Here is a 19,531-nt window from a genome sequence, read left to right as displayed (position 1 = left end):
TAGAAATACAATATGCTGTCAGTTGTGAGGTCGTGTTCTGGCATCTACGCAGACCGTTAACTATGCTATTTAACTGCAAGTATGTTTGTTTGTTTTTCAAACATTTTGGCTGAACAATCTATACATTGTCTATTCAATATGTTATGTCCTGTTTTGTGGGGACGTTTTTCACTTCCACCAATCAAACCCTGACTGCTGACGTAATTACCCACAAACCTTTTACTCAGATTTAGCTGAGTTCACCAGGTGAGGTAATGCTGATTAATTTCATATCTTCTTGTATAATACAACATATGAGATATTAATAATATTCCACAACAGTTCTACATGAATAATAGGATTGTTGTAGTATTAGTATAGGTAATCGTATAGGGCCGAGTAAAATTAAGGATCAATTTCACTCGTGATTTCAAAGTTTTGAAATTGCCATCGTCCCGTCGCGACTTGCGCAATTTTCAAAACTTCGAAATCACAAGTGAAATTGATCCTTAATTTTACGAGGAACCATATGATTACTTGTTTATAATATACAGGGTAGGCGGCACGGTGGCGTAGTGGTTAGTGCTGTTGCCTCACAGCAAGAAGGTATGGGTTCGAGCCCCGTGGCCGGCGAGGGCCTTTCTGTGTGGAGTTTGCATGTTCTCCCCGTGTCCGCGTGGGTTTCCTCAGGGTGCTCCGGTTTCCCCCACAGTCCAAAGACATGCAGGTTAGGTTAACTGGCGACTCTAAATTGACCGTAGGTGTGAATGTGAGTGTGAATGGTTGTCTCTGTATCAGCCCTGTGATGACCTGGCGACTTGTCCAGGGTGTACCCCGCCTTTCGCCCGTAGTCAGCTGGGATAGGCTCCAGCTTGCCTGCGACCCTGTAGAACAGGATAAAGCGGCTAGAGATGATGAGATGAGATGAGATGAGAATATACAGGGCCAAATTCATACTTCGGAAACCATTCAAGTTCACAACATTTGTCATTCACGTTTTCTGAACCAATCAGGGCGCAAGACTATCTTGCACGTTTGAATCAGTTTCTAAAGCGTCTTTCATCATGACACGGCGACACGACACGAGGATTTTCAAAGTGGTTTACAAAATTTTATTGGAACTTCTTTACAAAAGCCTGCATTACTTTAAGAGAGTCTGGTTCGTAGTTTTCCCCATTTTCTTTCCTCACTTCTGCATAAAACTGCGATAGCACCTTGTCTGACTCACAGCATTCATATGCCACTAGAGAGTCGTTTATTTGTCTTTCTGCGGCCCATTTCTTAAACACGGAAAGCCAGAAATTCATACTTTTTTTGGTATTTTCATTTTTGCTTGCAGCTTTCAACTGGTTTATCATTTCTTCGTCAAATATAGCGAAACACGGCATTGCTGAGTCAGTAGAGTCAGCCATTTTGTTGACAAAATTTGCTAATTTTTGTAACCGTTACCAAGCAACGAACTAGCCAATAGCATTTCAGAAACACACTCCGTGTTAAGGAAAAAAGCCCTCCTTGATTGACCAATCAGAATTGAGTAATTTGGCCCTATGTATCATAATTACTTTAATAATATCGTCAGATGTATTATCTTTTTTCTGTATCCTGCTATGGGATGTCTGCAGTCTTGCCTCAGCCTTTTACAATTCACTTCGACGTATTAATTAATATTCATGATTTTGCTTTGGGCTTCATAAAATTCTACCTTTCCCGTATCAAACCAAGTAAATAAAATATATTTAATAATAATAAAAAAAAGTAATATACTTTTAAATCCTCAATAGACAACAATAACGCCCTCTTTCTGACCTGCAAAGTCATTGTTTATGACGGGACATGGCCGCGCATGCGCGGTTTAAAGACTTCCGGAACATGGATGATGTGGAACTAATAACGGATCACTGGAAAAGTTTAATTTAATGTTGATGAGTGGTGCTGATCTTCTGCAGAAAGTGTCGTAATAAGGACTATATGAAGAATATTGGTCGTGAAACGGGCTGCGGAGTTTCCTGAGAGGTTGTTTAATATCTGATGTAATATGGCAACAGCAATAACAACACAGAGTGCTTTTATACGAATCATCACAAGGCTCCGAGACAGGGGACGGCCTGGAAAGTTGTCGTCTCTGGGGTTTGGACGGAGTTTATCCGCCGCATGTTTACAGAAGCCAAGTAAAGAAAACACGCCAGTCCTCGGAGCTCCAGGAAGCCGGGAAGGCGGCGGTGGAGGCGGCTCAGGTCGGACGTGTCTCCTCAGAGCCGCGGTGTTCGGACTGGGGCTGAGCGGAGCTGCTTTATACGGGGTTAAAGACAAGCGCGATAAAGACACAAGATCCGCCACAAACCCTGTCCTCCGCCACCTCATACCCACAGCCTACTGCGCTTCCCCGTACAAAGACGACAGTCCGCGGTATAAGTACAACTTTATTGCGGATGTAGTGGAGAAGTCAGCGCCGGCTGTAGTTTACATTGAGATATTAGGACGGTGAGTTTAATTCTACCCATACGAAAAAGAACAGTAAAGAACTTAAGAGTTTACCACTGTCTTAGTAGTAAATCCTTATAAATATAAGGATAAATCCTTATAAGGATTTATAAATAAATATATATGCCATGTATGATTTACTCCTGAAAGTGGCCCATTTTGCATTTTCCTCATACCAATTTTTTATGAAAATCTAGTAGGGGAGAGCGGGGTAAGATGAGCCACTTTTTACATTTTTCATCATAACTACATGTTAAAGCCATTTTTGCTTCCAGTCTACACACCATACCAAATTTCAAAGTGTACTGTTACTGTCTGAGCAAAAAATAATTGATAAGCTCTTATGCTTAGAGTGATATTACCTCTTGAAAAAAAAAATGTCAAGTGGCTCAACTTACCCCATGCACGGGGTAAGATGAGCCACTGTGTGGGGTAAATTGAGCCAACACAAAACATGTTAGGTTAACAAAGTAAACAACTTTTATTATTAGAAATGCAATCAGTGAATCAAGTCAAGTCAATCAAGTGGGGGATAGGGCCGTTGCATAGAGAAGGGGAGATGAAGAGAGAGGTGATAGAACGAGATGGGATAGGGAGGGATAGATAGATGGATAGAGAGAGAGAGATATGCATAGATAGATAGAAAGAGGGATGGTTAGAGAGGGAATGAGAGATGTACTATATTATAGAAATTACTAAAACAGTAGAACAGTGCCAAAAAATCTTATTTCTTTCAGTAGGTTAAAACATGCAGCAATCATTCCATCCATAATCATTTCATCATTATTCAATGTTCCAAGCGTTCAAATTGCAAGGGAACACCATTTGCCTCTCCCTCCGTGCTGTCCCCCCAACAGTAAAGGGGCGGGGCAATTTTTTCACAATATCCTGTCTTGACAGGACAGCCTCATCTTTCTCTTTGAAGACAAAGGTTGGCTTTCTTGCAGAGCCATGGCATGACCGGCTTCTTTTGAGAAATCTTGCCTCTATTTCGAAGACATCCAATTTGATTATCTGGCCAATGAAGAAATGCACTTTCTTCTTCCCCGTGAATTTTGCCACAACATAATCCCCCACATCTAACAACTGGTCTTCCTCATCTGATGTCATATATATATATGTTGTTGTCATATATGACCAGTAAATGTGAAAACTTAAGTGTCATCCATATTGGGTAAGCTCAGCCACCAATGGGGTAAGTTGAGCCAGTGGCTCAACTTGCCCCACATCTAATGGCTCATCTTACCCCGTGGCCACCATTTTGTAGAAAAATGCTAATAAAGGGGATTAGGCTAATCAAAATTATTTTTATTAGCATTCATATCATAGCTTAGAAAGCCACTAACTTAACCCTAATGTGTCTAAATATTATTCTACTTTTGTCTTCTCTAAATCATCTTCACTGTGGACAAACATGGAATTGACTTAGAAAGCACAAAAACACATTTTTATAAATATCTCCCTCACCTAGTTTGACATGTGGTGCTCCTCTCCACAAGTGTAAGTAAATGGTCCCGCCCCCCTTTGAATGTGGTCACATGGTCACATTTGTGTACTGTTTCTTAGAAACAGGGGGTGGCTCATCTTACCCCCTGGCTCATCTTACCCCGCTCTCCCCTATGTATGACGTGAACATTGTGCATGGTTTTTACAGATAATGTGTATGATGAATTACACCGTCTTTGTATGCTTCATGTAATGTTTGTAGTTTTAAATTATATTTTACAGTTTAAAATGGATATGCCTTTTATATGTAAATCCACACAAACATATACGTTTTTGTTTGAATTGTGGATGTATCGTAAAGGTATTCTATGATGGCTCTCTGTTTTTTATATGTCAACATTACATTGACAGTAATTGGTTGACATTTTAAAAACATAGATCAACCTGAACAATTCGTACAAAAAAAAACTCTTCTATTTTTACATTTATAGTAATTGATCGACATATAAAAACATCTATAAACCTAAAGAAGTCATACAATAAACCTGTCTTTTTCAGTAGGTTGACATAAAAAACATAGAGAGCCATCATAGAATACCTTTACGATACATCCACAATTCAAACAAAAACGTATATGTTTGTGTGGATTTACATATAAAAGGCATATACATTTTAAACTGTAAAATATCATTTAAAACTACAAACATTACATGAAGCATACAAAGACGGTGTAATTCATCATACACATTATCTGTAAAAACCATGCACAATGTTCACTTCATACATACTAGATTTTCATAAAAAATTGGTATGAGGAAAATGCAAAATGGGCCACTTTCAGGAGTAAATCATACATGGCATATATATTTATTTATAAATCCTTATAAGGATTTATCCTTATATTTATAAGGATTTACTACTAAGACAGTGGTAAACTCTTACAAGTTCTTTACTGTTCTTTTACACGCCATTCATGAAGCTTTGACACACAGTTTTTAAAGTTACCCCAGTGTGCGTGTAGCACCGAGAGCAAACTGACCACTATTCTGAACACATGATCATTTTCATCTGGTGTAGTGGTTAGCGCTGTCGCCTCACAGCAAGAAGGTCCGGGTTCGAGCCCTGTGGCCGGCGAGGGCCTTTCTGTGTGGAGTTTGCACGTTCTCCCCGTGTCCGCGTGGGTTTCCTCCGGGTGCTCCGGTTTCCCCCACAGTCCAAAGACATGCAGGTTAGGTTAACTGGTGACTCTAAATTGACCGTAGGTGTGAATGTGAGTGTGAATGGTTGTCTGTGTCTATGTGTCAGCCCTGTGATGACCTGGCGACTTGTCCAGGGTGTACCCCGCCTTTCGCCCGTAGTCAGCTGGGATAGGCTCCAGCTTGCCTGCGACCCTGTAGAACAGATGGTGGTGTTGTGATTAGCGCTGTCGCCTCACAGCAAGAAGGTCCGGGTTCGAGCCCAGTGGCCGGCGAAGGCCTTTCTGTGTGGAGTTTGCATGTTCTCCCCGTGTCCGCGTGGGTTTCCTCTGGATGCTCCGGTTTCCCCCACGGTCCAAAGACATGCAGGTTAGGTTAACTGGTGACTCTAAATTGACCGTAGGTCTGAGTGTGAGTGTGTTTGTCTCTGTGTTAGCCCTGCAATGACCTGGCGACTTGTCCAGGGTGTACCCCACCTTTCGCCTGTAGTCAGCTGGGATAGACTCCAGCTTGCCTGCGACCCTGTACGGGATAAGCAGCTAGAGATAATGGATGGATGGGTGGTGTTGTGGTTAGCACTGTTGCCTCACAGCAAGAAGGTTTTGTGTTCGAGCCCAGCGGCCGACGGGGGCCTTTCTGTGTAGAGTTTGCATGTTCTCCCCGTGTCTGTGTGGGTTTCCCCTGGGGTGCTTCCCCTACAATTTAAAAAAAAAAAAAAAAAAGACATGCAGTTAGGTTAACACGGGGTGGCCTTGGGTTGAAGTGCCCTTGAGCAAGGCACCTAACCCCCAACTGCTCCTTAGGCCCCGTAGCATGTCTGCTCACTGTTCTGGGTATATGCATGTGTTCACTGCTTCAGATGGGTTAAATGCAGAGGACATATTTGAATGTGCATGTGACAAAGGCTTCGTCTTCTACTACTAAACTTACGTGGACATAATGAGGCAAATTTAAGCTCGTGTATTTAGCAGGGCTGTGAAAAATCCGCGGAATTCCGCGAATTTGGCCGCCAAAAATATCATTTTAGTAAATCATCTAATTTTGCAATAAAAATTGGGGGGGGGTAGGTTTCTTTTGCGACAATGACAGACCGGTTTACGGCATTTGCGCCATGCTTACAAACCACGGCGCGAATCTTGTGCTCTTTTCGTTTTACCATTGTGCTCTTTAAACACGCTTTCGATATCAACGGTTTTGAAAAGGAGAATTTTGCGGTATGTCCGTGTCACGGAGGGACATCGTTCAGAGGGAGGACGGTGAGACCGACGATGTCAAAAACATTTGACAAGGAAAACGGCATCAAAAATCCATGGAATTGGCGATGGCTGGAGTTTAAAGCCGGTAGTGAATGAGCACATCTCATCTCATCATCTCTAGCCGCTTTATCCTGTTCTACAGGGTCGCAGGCAAGCTGGAGCCTATCCCAGCTGACTACGGGCGAGAGGCGGGGTACACCCTGGACAAGTCGCCAGGTCATCACAGGGCTGACACATAGACACAGACAACCATTCACACTCACATTCACACCTACGCTCAATTTAGAGTCACCAGTTAACCTAACCTGCATGTCTTTGGACTGTGGAGGAAACCGGAACACCCGGAGGAAACCCACACGGACACGGGGAGAACATGCAAACTCCACACAGAAAGGCCCTCGCCGGCCACGGGGCTCGAACCCAGGACCTTCTTGCTGTGAGGCGACAGCGCTAACCACTACACCGCCGTGCCACCCATCATATGAAGTTACTATTATATTTGTAACTATGCGATTTTGAACCCTTTATATCATTTTTACAATAAGTCACAAGACACAAGCGACACATGTCCTATACATCATCTACTTCAAAATTACAGTTATTGCATTTTCAGTTTATTAAACTTTGGCGATCTCACTGTATGAATAGATACCTGTTTATTTAAAGGGGCCAACTAGCTCATTCAGAAAATGTTTCAACTCCCTACATCTGCAGTACACTTTAGTTGAAAATAAGACCCCTTTTATGTTCATTTCATCTACTTATACCTTGAATATCTGTTGGCACTTATAAGGCCAACTTATAATTTTCACCATTACCGTTATCCATTTTTATGAACTTTCCGTTATCCATTACCGTTATCCATTTTTATGAACTTTCCGTTATCCATTTATATGAACTTTCCGTTATCCATTTTATGAACTTTCGCTGCCGGGTGCAAATGTTAGCAACATCAGCATAGTGGCAGGTCCGAGCCTAGCTGTGCTGCTGACTGACTAAACTTTCTGAACTAGAAAGACACCAAGAAAACTCACTTATTCTGTTGAACGCTATCTTCCGTCAATATCATCCACATCATTCCTGTTGTATTTTATAACGTGTCTAACAGTGTTCATTAAGTTCATTCAGTTGCTAGCGTTGCCTGCAGACCAGGCGATGACACTTTGGATCCTGAAGGTCCCGGAGACGTTATGTCTGGGCTTTCAGTTTCTTCCCTGCGGTCGGTCCGCTTCAACCACTTAAGCATTTTTGTTCTGGCAAGAGTCGGCGCAGCGTGTGCGGTAGCAATTCCATTCCAAGTCCATATAATGCGGACTCCGGCCGAAGATTCTAGAACAGAATGCGCTGCTCTGTAGCCTACGGATGCAGGTGCATCGAAAGTGTAGCTACTATGTATTTTTTGCTGTTAACGTTTTAAAATTAAAATTGACAAATTAGGTGAATGTCTACGTATGTGTTACGGCTTTGTAAATAATATTAATGTAGAACTTTTTTTCTAGATCTGTTTTTTTCCATTGTCCCAGGATTGTCCCAGATATGATAATTTTGTGTCCCGATGACATTTTTTATGGTCCCCGGGACATCGGGACACCATTAGTTCCGAGCGCTGCCTGTGGGCCCCAGGCCCCCGGCTCCTGGGGGGCTGCTCCCCCCAGACCCCCTGCTAAAATTGTTTCCTCAGATTTTGTCATTTCTATTTCACAGCCCTGATTTAGTGTTTACTAAATCATTAGCTTATCTACACTATATGTCAAAGTATGTGCATGCCTGACCATCACACCTATACAGTGTATGGGCTTTCCTCAAACTCTTGTCACAAAGCTGGAAGCACACAATTGTTCTTGTCCACTGTAGATTTAATATTTCCTTTCACTGGAAATAAGAGGCCCAGACATGTTCTAGTATGATAATGCCCCGTGCACAAATACGTGGTTTGCCAAGGTTGGAGTGAACTCATGTGTCCTGCACCTCAACCCCACTGAAGACCTTTGGGATGAACAGGAATGCTGTACGCCCTTTTCCCAACATCAGTGCCTGAGCTCACAAATGTTCCTGTGGCTGAATGAGCACAAATCCCCACAGTCATGCTCGAAACTCTAGTGGAAAGCCTTCCCAGAAGAGTGGAGTTATTATAACAGCAAAGGGGGACTTGATCTGGAATGGGATGTTCAACAAGCGCATATGACTGTGATGGTCAGACTTTACCAACTTTTGGCCATATAGTGTACACCAATCAGCCATAGCCTAGCCATTTTCAGCAGTTCGTGCTCCTGTAGCGCTTCTGTGGAATTGGACCATCTGGGCTAGCCTTCGACCCCCACGTCCCTATCCCTGGTTCACCGGTGTCCTTCTTTGGCCCACTTTTGGTAGGTAGTAACCACTGCATACCGGGAACACCCCACATTTTGGAGATGCTCAGACCCAGTCATCTAGCCATCACAATTTGGCCCTTGTCAAAGTTGCTCAGATCCTTACACTTGCCCATTTTTCCTGCTTCCAACACATCAACTTTGAGAACTGTCTGTTCTCTTGCTGCCTAATATATTCCACCCCTTGACAGGTACCATTGTAATGAGATAATGAATGTTATTCACTTAACCTGCCAGTGGTCATAATGTTATGACTGATCGGTGTATACAGCAATTGATTTCTTAACTTAAACTTTTCTAAACTTAACAGAACCTGGTTTTAGAGTATTAATAACACTATAGTGCACAACACCAGTCATAAGCATATGGTAAAATTACAATATTATAAGATCTCTGTGAATCCCAATATACAAAATATCTTGTTTGGTCTAAGTTGCAATTATTTATCATCTTGTCCTATATGTATACAAAAGTTTGCACTCAACTGAATAATTTCATTCTGTTATAAGTGTAAGGGTTAAAAAGCCGTGTTTACATCATTGAGAATTGATAGATTTGCATTCAGTCAGATTAAATAGCCTTCCTGTCTAAGCCTGAGCACACAGTGGTGGCCTCAGCAATGCTGCCCCACTTTGTTTATTAAATCTCGTCTCATCATCTCTAGCCGCTTTATCCTGTTCTACAGGGTCACAGGCAAGCTGGAGCCTATCCCAGCTGACTACGGGCGAAAGGCGGGGTACATCCTGGACAAGTCGCCAGGTCATCACAGGGCTGACACATAGACACAGACAACCATTCACACTCACATTCACACCTACGGTCAATTTAGAGTCACCAGTTAACCTAACCTGCATGTCTTTGGACTGTGGGGGAAACCGGAGCACCCGGAGGAACCCCACGCGGACACGGGGAGAACATGCAAACTCCACACAGAAAGGCCCTCGCCGGCCACGGGGCTCGAACCTGGACCTTCTTGCTGTGAGGCGACAGCGCTAACCACTACACCACCGTGCCACCCAGAATTTTGAGTTCTGTGAGATGTAAATAAAACAGTGATTGTGTCTGGTTTCGTTATCGTTTGACTCGTTGTGCAAACTTTATAATCGGTATTTTTAAAAAATAATTTGAATGATAAAACAATGATTGAACTCTGTTTTCACAAAATATCCTGATTTGTTGGTGTCTGCCTAATTGCTCGCTTGCCACTAACAAATCAGGCTGTGTTTGTTCAGCATCGTCCAATAATTGCTTAGTACTTTGCAGAATTCTGTAGATAAAACCATTCTGGGCATCATTTCTTAACAGGCATCCATTCTCTGGCCGTGAGATCCCGATCTCCAATGGTTCTGGCTTCATAATCAGTACTGATGGCCTCATAGTGACCAATGCCCATGTGGTAGCCAACAAGCGTGGGGTTCGTGTCAAACTGGCCAACGGAGACGTGTACAATGCCACTGTACAAGATGTGGACCAGGCCGCAGACATTGCAACAATTAAAATCAGTGCCAAGGTAACACTGATGATACACAGGAATAGAGATCACGTGTGCTTGGTTACAGCTCACACTTTGTTTGTTATCCTCATTGGCTTTGTCACTGATATTTGATTCTTCTGCGGTTGTTTTCAGCATCCCTTGCCCACGTTGCGTCTTGGGAAGTCGTTAGATGTACGTCAGGGGGAGTTTGTGGTTGCTATGGGGAGCCCCTTTGCGTTGAGGAACACCATCACATCTGGAATAGTTAGTTCAGTTCAAAGAGGCAGCAAAGAACTGGGCTTGGCTAATGGCAACATGGACTACATACAGACCGATGCTGCCATAGATGTGAGTGTGCACCAAGTTGTTCACTTTAGATTACGTGTTTGTATCAGACTTTAAATGTGTAAAAACAAAGTGGTTAAAGCTTCTGATTTATCGACTGCTTTATACCTTTACAGTTTGGGAATTCAGGTGGTCCACTTATTAATTTGGTGAGTATTTTTTTTTTGTTATGGAAAAAAGACCTACCTAAAAACGGTGTATATAAACAGCCTGTAAATTTATAACAGGAATTAAAGCAACGTTTCACAAATTCAGTATTCAAACACTTTTTTTTTTTTAAACTCTCAGGATGGTGAGGTCATTGGTATTAATACCATGAAGGTGACTGCTGGGATTTCCTTTGCCATTCCCTCTGACAGACTTAATCTTTTCCTTCAGTGTGCTGCTGATAAAAAGGGTAATATGGATCATTGTCCTTATTCTTTTACATCATTTGTTTTTCTGCTTCTGGATCTCTCATTGCTCTCTGATTGCTTACAGGTTCCTGGTTCAGCAAGTCTGAAAGCAAACGCCGCTACATAGGAGTGATGATGTTAACGCTCACCCCCAGGTACCTGACCCATCAGTGCTCACTAACTAAAAAATACACAGCTGCAGTTTATCAGAGCTGCAGTCATTCTTGATGTTTTCTTACCCTTTAGTATAATCGCAGAGTTGAAGATGCGTGATCCTTCGTTCCCTGATGTAGCACATGGAATCCTCATCCATCGTGTCATCACTGGCTCTCCAGCCAACAGGTTAGCAGATTAATATGGTGCCACTGATTATATACAGCTTACAAATTTGACAGACCATGTCAAATTCATTCCTGTTTGTAAACACTTCAGTGCCTTGTCTGAGTAAAGTTTACTCTCATTTCCTCCCTCATTAAACATCCTTCTACGTTTATTTTGTTCAGGATAATTTGACCGCACACGACTCAGAAATAAAATGAGCCCTTGCAAACTGCCATTGATGCTCATACATGACTGAGTGATATGTATATATTTTAGACTTTAGTTTACAACCCTGATTCCAAAAAAGTTGGGACAAAGTACAAATTGTAAATAAAAACGGAATGCAATGATGTGGAAGTTTCAAAATTCCATATTTTATTCTGAATAGAACATAGATGACATATCAAATGTTTAAACTGAGAAAATGTATCATTTAAAGAGAAAAATTAGGTGATTTTAAATTTCATGACAACAACACATCTCAAAAAAGTTGGGACAAGGCCATGTTTACCACTGTGAGACATCCCCTTTTCTCTTTACAACAGTCTGTAAACGTCTGGGGACTGAGGAGACAAGTTGCTCAAGTTTAGGGAGAGGAATGTTAACCCATTCTTGTCTAATGTAGGATTCTAGTTGTTCAACTGTCTTGGGTCTTTTTTGTCGTATCTTCCGTTTTATGATGTGCCAAATGTTTTCTATGGGTGAAAGATCTGGACTGCAGCCTGGCCAGTTCAGTACCCGGACCCTTCTTCTACGCAGCCATGATGCTGTAATTGATGCAGTATGTGGTTTGGCGTTGTCATGTTGGAAAATGCAAGGTCTTCCCTGAAAGAGACGTCGTCTGGATGGGAGCATATGTTGCTCTAGAACCTGGATATACCTTTCAGCATTGATGGTGTCTTTCCAGATGTGTAAGCTGCCCATGCCACACGCACTAATGCAACCCCATACCATCAGAGATGCAGGCTTCTGAACTGAGCGCTGATGACAACTTGGGTCGTCCTTCTCCTCTTTAGTCCGAATGACACGGCGTCCCTGATTTCCATAAAGAACTTCACATTTTTGATTCGTCTGACCACAGAACAGTTTTCCACTTTGCCACAGTCCATTTTAAATGAGCCTTGACCCAGAGAAGACGTCTGCGCTTCTGGATCATGTTTAGATACGGCTTCTTCTTTGAACTATAGAGTTTTAGCTGGCAACGGCGGATGGCACAGTGAATTGTGTTCACAGATAATGTTCTCTGGAAATATTCCTGAGCCCATTTTGTGATTTCCAATACAGAAGCATGCCTGTATGTGATGCAGTGCCGTCTAAGGGCCTGAAGATCACGGGCACCCAGTATGGTTTTCCGGCCTTGACCCTTACGCACAGAGATTCTTCCAGATTCTCTGAATCTTTTGATGATATTATGCACTGTAGATGATGATATGTTCAAACTCTTTGCAATTTTACACTGTCGAACTCCTTTCTGATATCGCTCCACTATTTGTCGGTGCAGAATTAGGGGGATTGGTGATCCTCTTCCCATCTTTACTTCTGAGAGCTGCTGCCACTCCAAGATGGTCTTTTTATACCCAGTCATGTTAATGACCTATTGCCAATTAACCTAATGAGTTGCAATTTGGTCCTCCAGCTGTTCCTTTTTTGTACCTTTAACTTTTCCAGCCTCTTATTGCCCCGTCCCAACTTTTTTGAGATGTGTTGCTGTCATGAAATTTCAAATGAGCCAATATTTGGCATGAAATTTCAAAATGTCTCACTTTCGACATTTGATATGTTGTCTATGTTCTATTGTGAATACAATATCAGTTTTTGAGATTTGTAAATTATTGCATTCCGTTTTTATTTACAATTTGTACTTTGTCCCAACTTTTTTGGAATCGGGGTTGTATAATCAGCATAATCTATCACAATTTTAAATCTGGAACAATTTTCTTTTTTTCCTCCTAATAGCGGAGCTCCGTACTTAAAAGAATATGGCAACCTGATTTTTCATGGCTTTTGCAACCTTACAACGTCTCTGCGTACGTACGAACAAATAACGTACGTGTACCACTACAGGGAATCCAATCGTAAGTGCAAGGCAACGTGTCTCAAAGACTTGACCACCGCACAATGAAATTTGTATCTTTATTTACATGAGATAGAGGGGTTTTTAATCCAGCGCTTATTTTTAATTTGCTTTTTAAAAAATAACTTATGATTATTTACTAACACTGTAGCAGCTCTTTGCTTTAAGAACAGCAGCAGAGAGTCTCTGATGGGTGCATGTGCATTTTTTTCCTCTTGAACACGAGTATCGCATCGAACACCATACACTGTACACCGAGCACTGTGAAAACTAAAGAAAATCAAACTAAAATAATTATGGAAACATGGTTGTATACAAATACACAGTTTTGCAGAGTAATGTTTACAGACTGTGCTCTGAACGTTACACGATTTGCTCCGTTCAACCAAATGTGCAAACCTCTACAAGTTAGCCAGATATGTACCGTTAGCTTCTGCGCTCAAAGTCTCATGCTAAACGACAGTTCAGCCAAAGCAGTGAACACAAAAACACCCACACTCAATAAACAGCACACACAAACTTTACATTGTGCATGAATGACAGACAGGAAAGCTTTATAACATACTGTGCTAAAGCTGTGACAGAGGAACATGGTGAATATAAACATAGCATCGAGAGTCTGGAGCAGAACAAAAATGCAGCTTCCTGGGCTGACGGCTCTGCCCGGAACATGAATCACAAGTGACCGCTCTGGCCACCACTTATAAACACGTTTTACACTCATCGGGAGCTCCGCTTTAAGGCAGTGCCTAAATATTGTGTGTACAGAATGCTGTTTTGTGTGTACAGAATGCTATTGTACAGCCTTATATTTTGTCAGTACCAGTCTATATTCATACTTGGTTTACACGAGAATGGAAAATATTAATTTAAATAAACAAAACATTTCTAACTCCATATAAAACAACTTTGAACAGCACTTCAAAGACCATAAAATGAATTTTCTCTTTGTAAATGGATGTCGGGGTTTATGCAAATGAAACATAATTCAAAAACATAGTCTAGCAACAGAAAACTCAAGAACTCTTACAAAGTAAGAGTTGCATGTAAATACTTGTGTGTATTTGTGCATTAACACCCTTCATTTGGCGGTGTTATAAGCGCAGTGTTACACCATTCTGCTCATAGCCTGTTGGCAGCAGCACAAGGCATAAAATCATGCAGATACAGACCAAGAGCTTCAGTTAACGTTCACATCAAAGGTCAGAATGGGGAAAAATCATGATCTCTGTGACTAAGTGTGGCACGGATGTTGGTACCAGAAGGGCAGGTTTGAGTATTTCAGAAACTGCTGATCTCCAGGGGTTTTCACACACAACACGCAACAGTTTACATAGAATGGTGCGGAAAGCAAAAAGCATCCTATGAGCGGAGGGTCTTCAGGCTGAAACACCTTGTCTTCTGCTGTTGTAGTCCATCCACCTCAAGGTTCAATGTTTTGTGCACGCTGACATGGTTTTCTGCTCACCATGGCTGTAAAGAGCGATTATACAGTGGTGCTTGAAAGTTTGTGAACCCTTTAGAATTTTCTATATTTCTGCATAAATATGACCTAAAACATCATCAGATTTTCACACAAGTCCTAAAAGTAGATAAAGAGAACCCAGTTAAACAAATGAGACAAAAATATTATACTTGGTCATTTATTTATTGAGGAAAATGATCCAATATTACAGATCTGTGAGTGGCAAAAGTATGTGAACCTCTAGGATTAGCAGTTAATTTGAAGGTGAAATTAGAGTCAGGTATTTTCAGTCAATGGGATGACAATCAGGTGTGAGTGGGCACCCTGTTTTATTTAAAGAACAGGGATCTATCAAAGTCTGATCTTCACAACACGTTTGTGGAAGTGTATCATGGCACGAACAAAGGAGATTTCTGAGGACCTCAGAAAAAGCATTGTTGATGCTCATCAGGCTGGAAAAGGTTACAAAACCATCTCTAAAGAGTTTGGACTCCTGGTTGGGGCGTTGTGGCGTAGGTAGATAAGGCGCCATACCATAAATCCGGGGACCCGGGTTTGATTCCAACCCGAGGTCATTTCCCAATCCCTCCCTGTCTCTCTCTCTCCCGCTCATTTCCTGTCTCTACACTGTCCTATCCAATAAAGGTGAAAAAAGCCCAAAAAATATCTTTAAAAAAAAAAAGAATTTGGACTCCACCAATCCACAGTCAGACAGATTGTGTACAAATGGAGGAAATTCAAGACCATTGTTACCCTCCCCAGGAGCAGTTGACCAACAAAGATCACTCCAAGAGCAAGGCGTGTAATAGTCAGTGAGGTCACAAAGGACCCCAGGGTAACTTCTAAGCAACTGAAGGCCTCTCTCACATTGGCTAATGTTAATGTTCCTGAGTCCACCATCAGGAGAACACTGAACAACAATGGTGTGCATGGCAGGGCTGCAAGGAGAAAGCCACTGCTCTCCAAAAAGAACATTGCTGCTCATCTGCAGTTTGCTAAAGATCATGTGGACAAGCCAGAAGGCTATTGGAAAAATGTTTTGTGGACAGATAAGATCAAAATAGAACTCATCTCATCTCCTCTGGCTGCTTTATCCTGTTCTACAGGGTTGCAGGCAAGCTGGAGCCTATCCCAGCTGACTGTGGGCAAAAGGCGGGGTACACCCTGGACAAGTCGCCAGGTCATCACAGGGCTGACACATAGACATAGACAACCATTCACACTCACATTCACACCTACGCTCAATTTAGAGTCACCAGTTAACCTAACCTGCATGTCTTTGGACTGTGGGGGAAACCCACGCGGACAACATGCAAACTCTGCACAGAAAAGGCCCTCACTGGCCACAGGGCTCGAACCCGGACCTTCTTACTGTGAGGTGACAGCGCTAACCACTACACCACCGTGCCACCCCCAAATAGAACTTTTTAGTTTAAATGTTTGTTTAAATGCATGTTTGGAAAAAGAAACACACTGCATTCCAGCATAAGAACCTTATCCCATCTGTGAAACATGGTGGTGGTAGTATCATTATTTGGGCCTGTTTTGCTGCATCTGGGCCAGGACGGCTTGCCATCATTGATGGAACAATGAATTCTGAATTATACCAGCAAATTCTAAAGGAAAATGCCAGGACATCTGTCCATGAACTGAATCTCAAGAGAAGGTGGATCATGCAGCAAGACAGCGACCCTAAGCACACAAGTCGTTTTACTAAAGAATGGTTAAAGAAAAATAAAGTTAATGTTTTGGAAGGCCAAGTCAAAGTCCTGACCTTAATCCAATCGAAATGTTGTGGAAGAACCTGAAGCGAGCAGTTCATGTGAAGAAACCCACCAACATCCCAGAGTTGAAGCTGTTCTGTACGGAGGAATGGGCTAAAATTCCTCCAAGCCGGTGTGCAGGACTGATCAACAGTTACCGCAAACGTTTAGTTGCAGTTATTGCTGCACAATGGGGTCACACCAGAGACTGAAAGCAAAGGATCACATACTTTTGCCACTCACAGATATGTAATATTGGATCATTTTCCTCAATAAATAAATGACCAAGTATAATATTTTTGTGTCATTTGTTTAACTGGGTTCTCTTTATCTACTTTTAGGACTTGTGTGAAAATCTGATGATGTTTTGGGTCATATTTATGCAGAAATATAGGAAATTCTAAAGGGTTCACAAACTTTCAAGCACCACTGTAATACACCTTCCACAAACGTGTTGTGAAGATCAGACTTTGATAGATCCCTGTTCTTTAAATAAAACAGGGCGCCCACTCACACCTGATTTATCACTCCCCTCCAGGAAACACGCGACACAAGTTCTTCAGTTACTGATGGATGTGAACCTCTAGGACTGCTAATCCTAGAGGTTCACATACTTTTGTCACTTACAAATATATATAATATTTTTGTCTCATTTGTTTAACTGGGCTCTCTATATCTACTTTTAGGACTTGTGTGAAAATCTGATGATGTTTTGGGTCATATTTATGCAGAAATATAGAAAATTCTAAAGGGTTCACAAACTTTCAAGCACCACTGTACTAAAGTATCAGTCATAGGTTTTTCTGTATTTTTGACTCTTTTCTTCATTGGAGAACAATATTGAAGACATCAAAACTATCAAATAACACATGGAACATGTATGGAATTATGTGGTAAACAAAAAAGTGTTAAGAAAACAATGTTTCATATTTTAGATTTTTCAAAGTAGCCCCCGTTTACCTTGATGACGCTTTACACACTATCGGCATTATCTTAACCGGCTTCATGAGGTAATCACCTGGAATGCTTTTCAATTAACAGGTGCCTCGTCAAAAGTTAATTAGTGCAATTTTTTTCCCTTCGTACTGCATTTTTGATCAAACAGTAAATAATAAAAATACAGTAAATAGCCCTGTTCCACAACTACAGTAATTCATATTATGTCAAGGACCGCTCAGCTGAGTAAAGAGAAATGATGTTCATCATTACTTTCAGATGAAGTGTCTGTTAATAAATAAAGAAAAACCATTGAATTAGGTGTGTCCAAATTTTTGACTGGTACTCTGCATCCTTCTTGGCATTTTGAACCAATCTGGCCATTTTCCTCTGAAGGTGTTTCAGCCCGTAGACCCTCTGCTCATGGAAGAAAACCTTTTATTCGTCACATGCACACTTCAAACACAGTGAAATTCATCCTCTGCATTTAACTCATCTGAAGCAGTGAACACATGTGCGCACACACACTCGGAGCAGTGGGCAGCCACACCAGAGCGCCCGGGGAGCAGTCAGGGGTCAGGTACCTTGCTCAAGGGCACCTCAGCCCAAGGCCGCCCCACATTAACCTAACTGCATGTCTTTGGATTGTGGGGGAAACCAGAGCACCCGGAGGAAACCCACGCAGACATGGGGAGAACATGCAAACTACAGGACGCGTTTTGTTTTTCTCAGTATTCTGTGTAAACTGTAGTGTGTTAAAATCGCAGGAGATTAGCGGTTTCTGAAATACTCAAATCAGCACTTCTGGTACCAACAACCATGCAGTGGTTAAAGTTATAGAGAGCACACTTTTTTTCTTCATTTCGATGTTTGATGTGAACATGAACTGAAGCTCCTGACATGTATCTGCATGATATTAATATTATTTTTTTGCATTATACTGTTGCCATATGATTGGTTGATTAGACCTCCATGAATATGCAGGTGTTCCTAATAAAGTGTATGGTGTGTGTAAATGTGAATAGAGGCAGTTTGTGGAATATGGATTATAAATGTGTTGTCACGTGACCTCACTTTGTGGCTTGTGTTTGTCAGAGCGGGAATGAAATCAGGTGACATTGTGGTGGACGTCAACGGGGTAAAGGTGAACACATCAGAAGAAATCTACAACGCGGTACGGACAAGCGACAGCATCAACATGGTGGTGCGCAGAGGTCAAGACCTCCTGATGCTACACATGACCCCTGAATTCACAGAATAACCTAATTCAGACTCAGTATTTTGCCTTGTGGAAAAATTGTAGAAGAGAAGTATTCAGAGGAAGTTTTGGTTTTTTTAAAGTCGGTGTTCTGAAAGGATGTCAGATGACTAGGCTTGAGTGTATGTTAGAAATATGTGAAAAAGTGATGTGATGGGGCAGATGTGCACATGTACAGTCCAAGTTTTAGACAGTGTTTTGGAATGACGGATAAAAAGGTGAGGCATTTAAAAGCATTGTGAACGAAGGCTTGGAGTTTACAAAGCTACTATTTTTGAACAGGCTTCCTTCTTTAAGTGACCTGGGAACAAAATTGGGGTGTGAGTGCGTTTTAATGTTCTGCACTTGTCTGAGAAAACTATGTCAACACATCAGTCCACAGTTCTTGTGTTGTATTGATTAAGCTTACAGCTGTTCAAAATATTGCCTGTTCTAAAAAAACGGCCCAGCTTACAGCTAGAAAGTTCAGCATGAAGACGAAGATGATTCATCTTCTTAACACTGATTTAGTCTGTCCCTGTATATGTGAAGAACTTGAGATTTAATTCCTTCCTGTCTTTGACCTACACTTGAACATTTTTCTTCCTTAAAATAGCAGTGAATGGCTACTTTTGAAATAGTGTTTGAGACGTTTTTCCACGAGTGCTCCTAATGCTCCTGTACATCAGGTTTCTTGTGCACACATTGGCGAACACTTTTATATAATTGACATAGCTTTGATTACAGTTGTGTTTGAAACAAAAAATAAACTATTTTAATGTTAATGAAGTGTC

At 41.6% G+C, this 19,531-nt stretch overlaps 1 protein-coding gene across 1 annotated transcript; it reads left to right on the top strand.

Annotated features, from left to right (window-relative positions):
* Positions 1 to 1,821: 1,821 nt before the first annotated feature.
* On the top strand, positions 1,822 to 19,522 carry LOC132889346 (serine protease HTRA2, mitochondrial-like). Its single transcript, XM_060925739.1, has 8 exons — positions 1,822 to 2,460; positions 10,033 to 10,237; positions 10,355 to 10,549; positions 10,663 to 10,695; positions 10,835 to 10,943; positions 11,027 to 11,096; positions 11,188 to 11,283; positions 18,596 to 19,522. The coding sequence occupies exons 1-8, from the start codon at positions 2,015 to 2,017 to the stop codon at positions 18,759 to 18,761; spliced, it is 1,320 nt and encodes a 439-aa protein (XP_060781722.1). The 5' UTR covers positions 1,822 to 2,014; the 3' UTR covers positions 18,762 to 19,522.
* Positions 19,523 to 19,531: the final 9 nt, after the last annotated feature.

This window comes from Neoarius graeffei, chromosome 7 (genome assembly GCF_027579695.1).
Source record: "Neoarius graeffei isolate fNeoGra1 chromosome 7, fNeoGra1.pri, whole genome shotgun sequence".
NCBI classification, from domain to species: Eukaryota; Metazoa; Chordata; class Actinopteri; order Siluriformes; family Ariidae; genus Neoarius; species Neoarius graeffei.
This window is presented reverse-complemented; position numbering and strand designations above follow the sequence as displayed.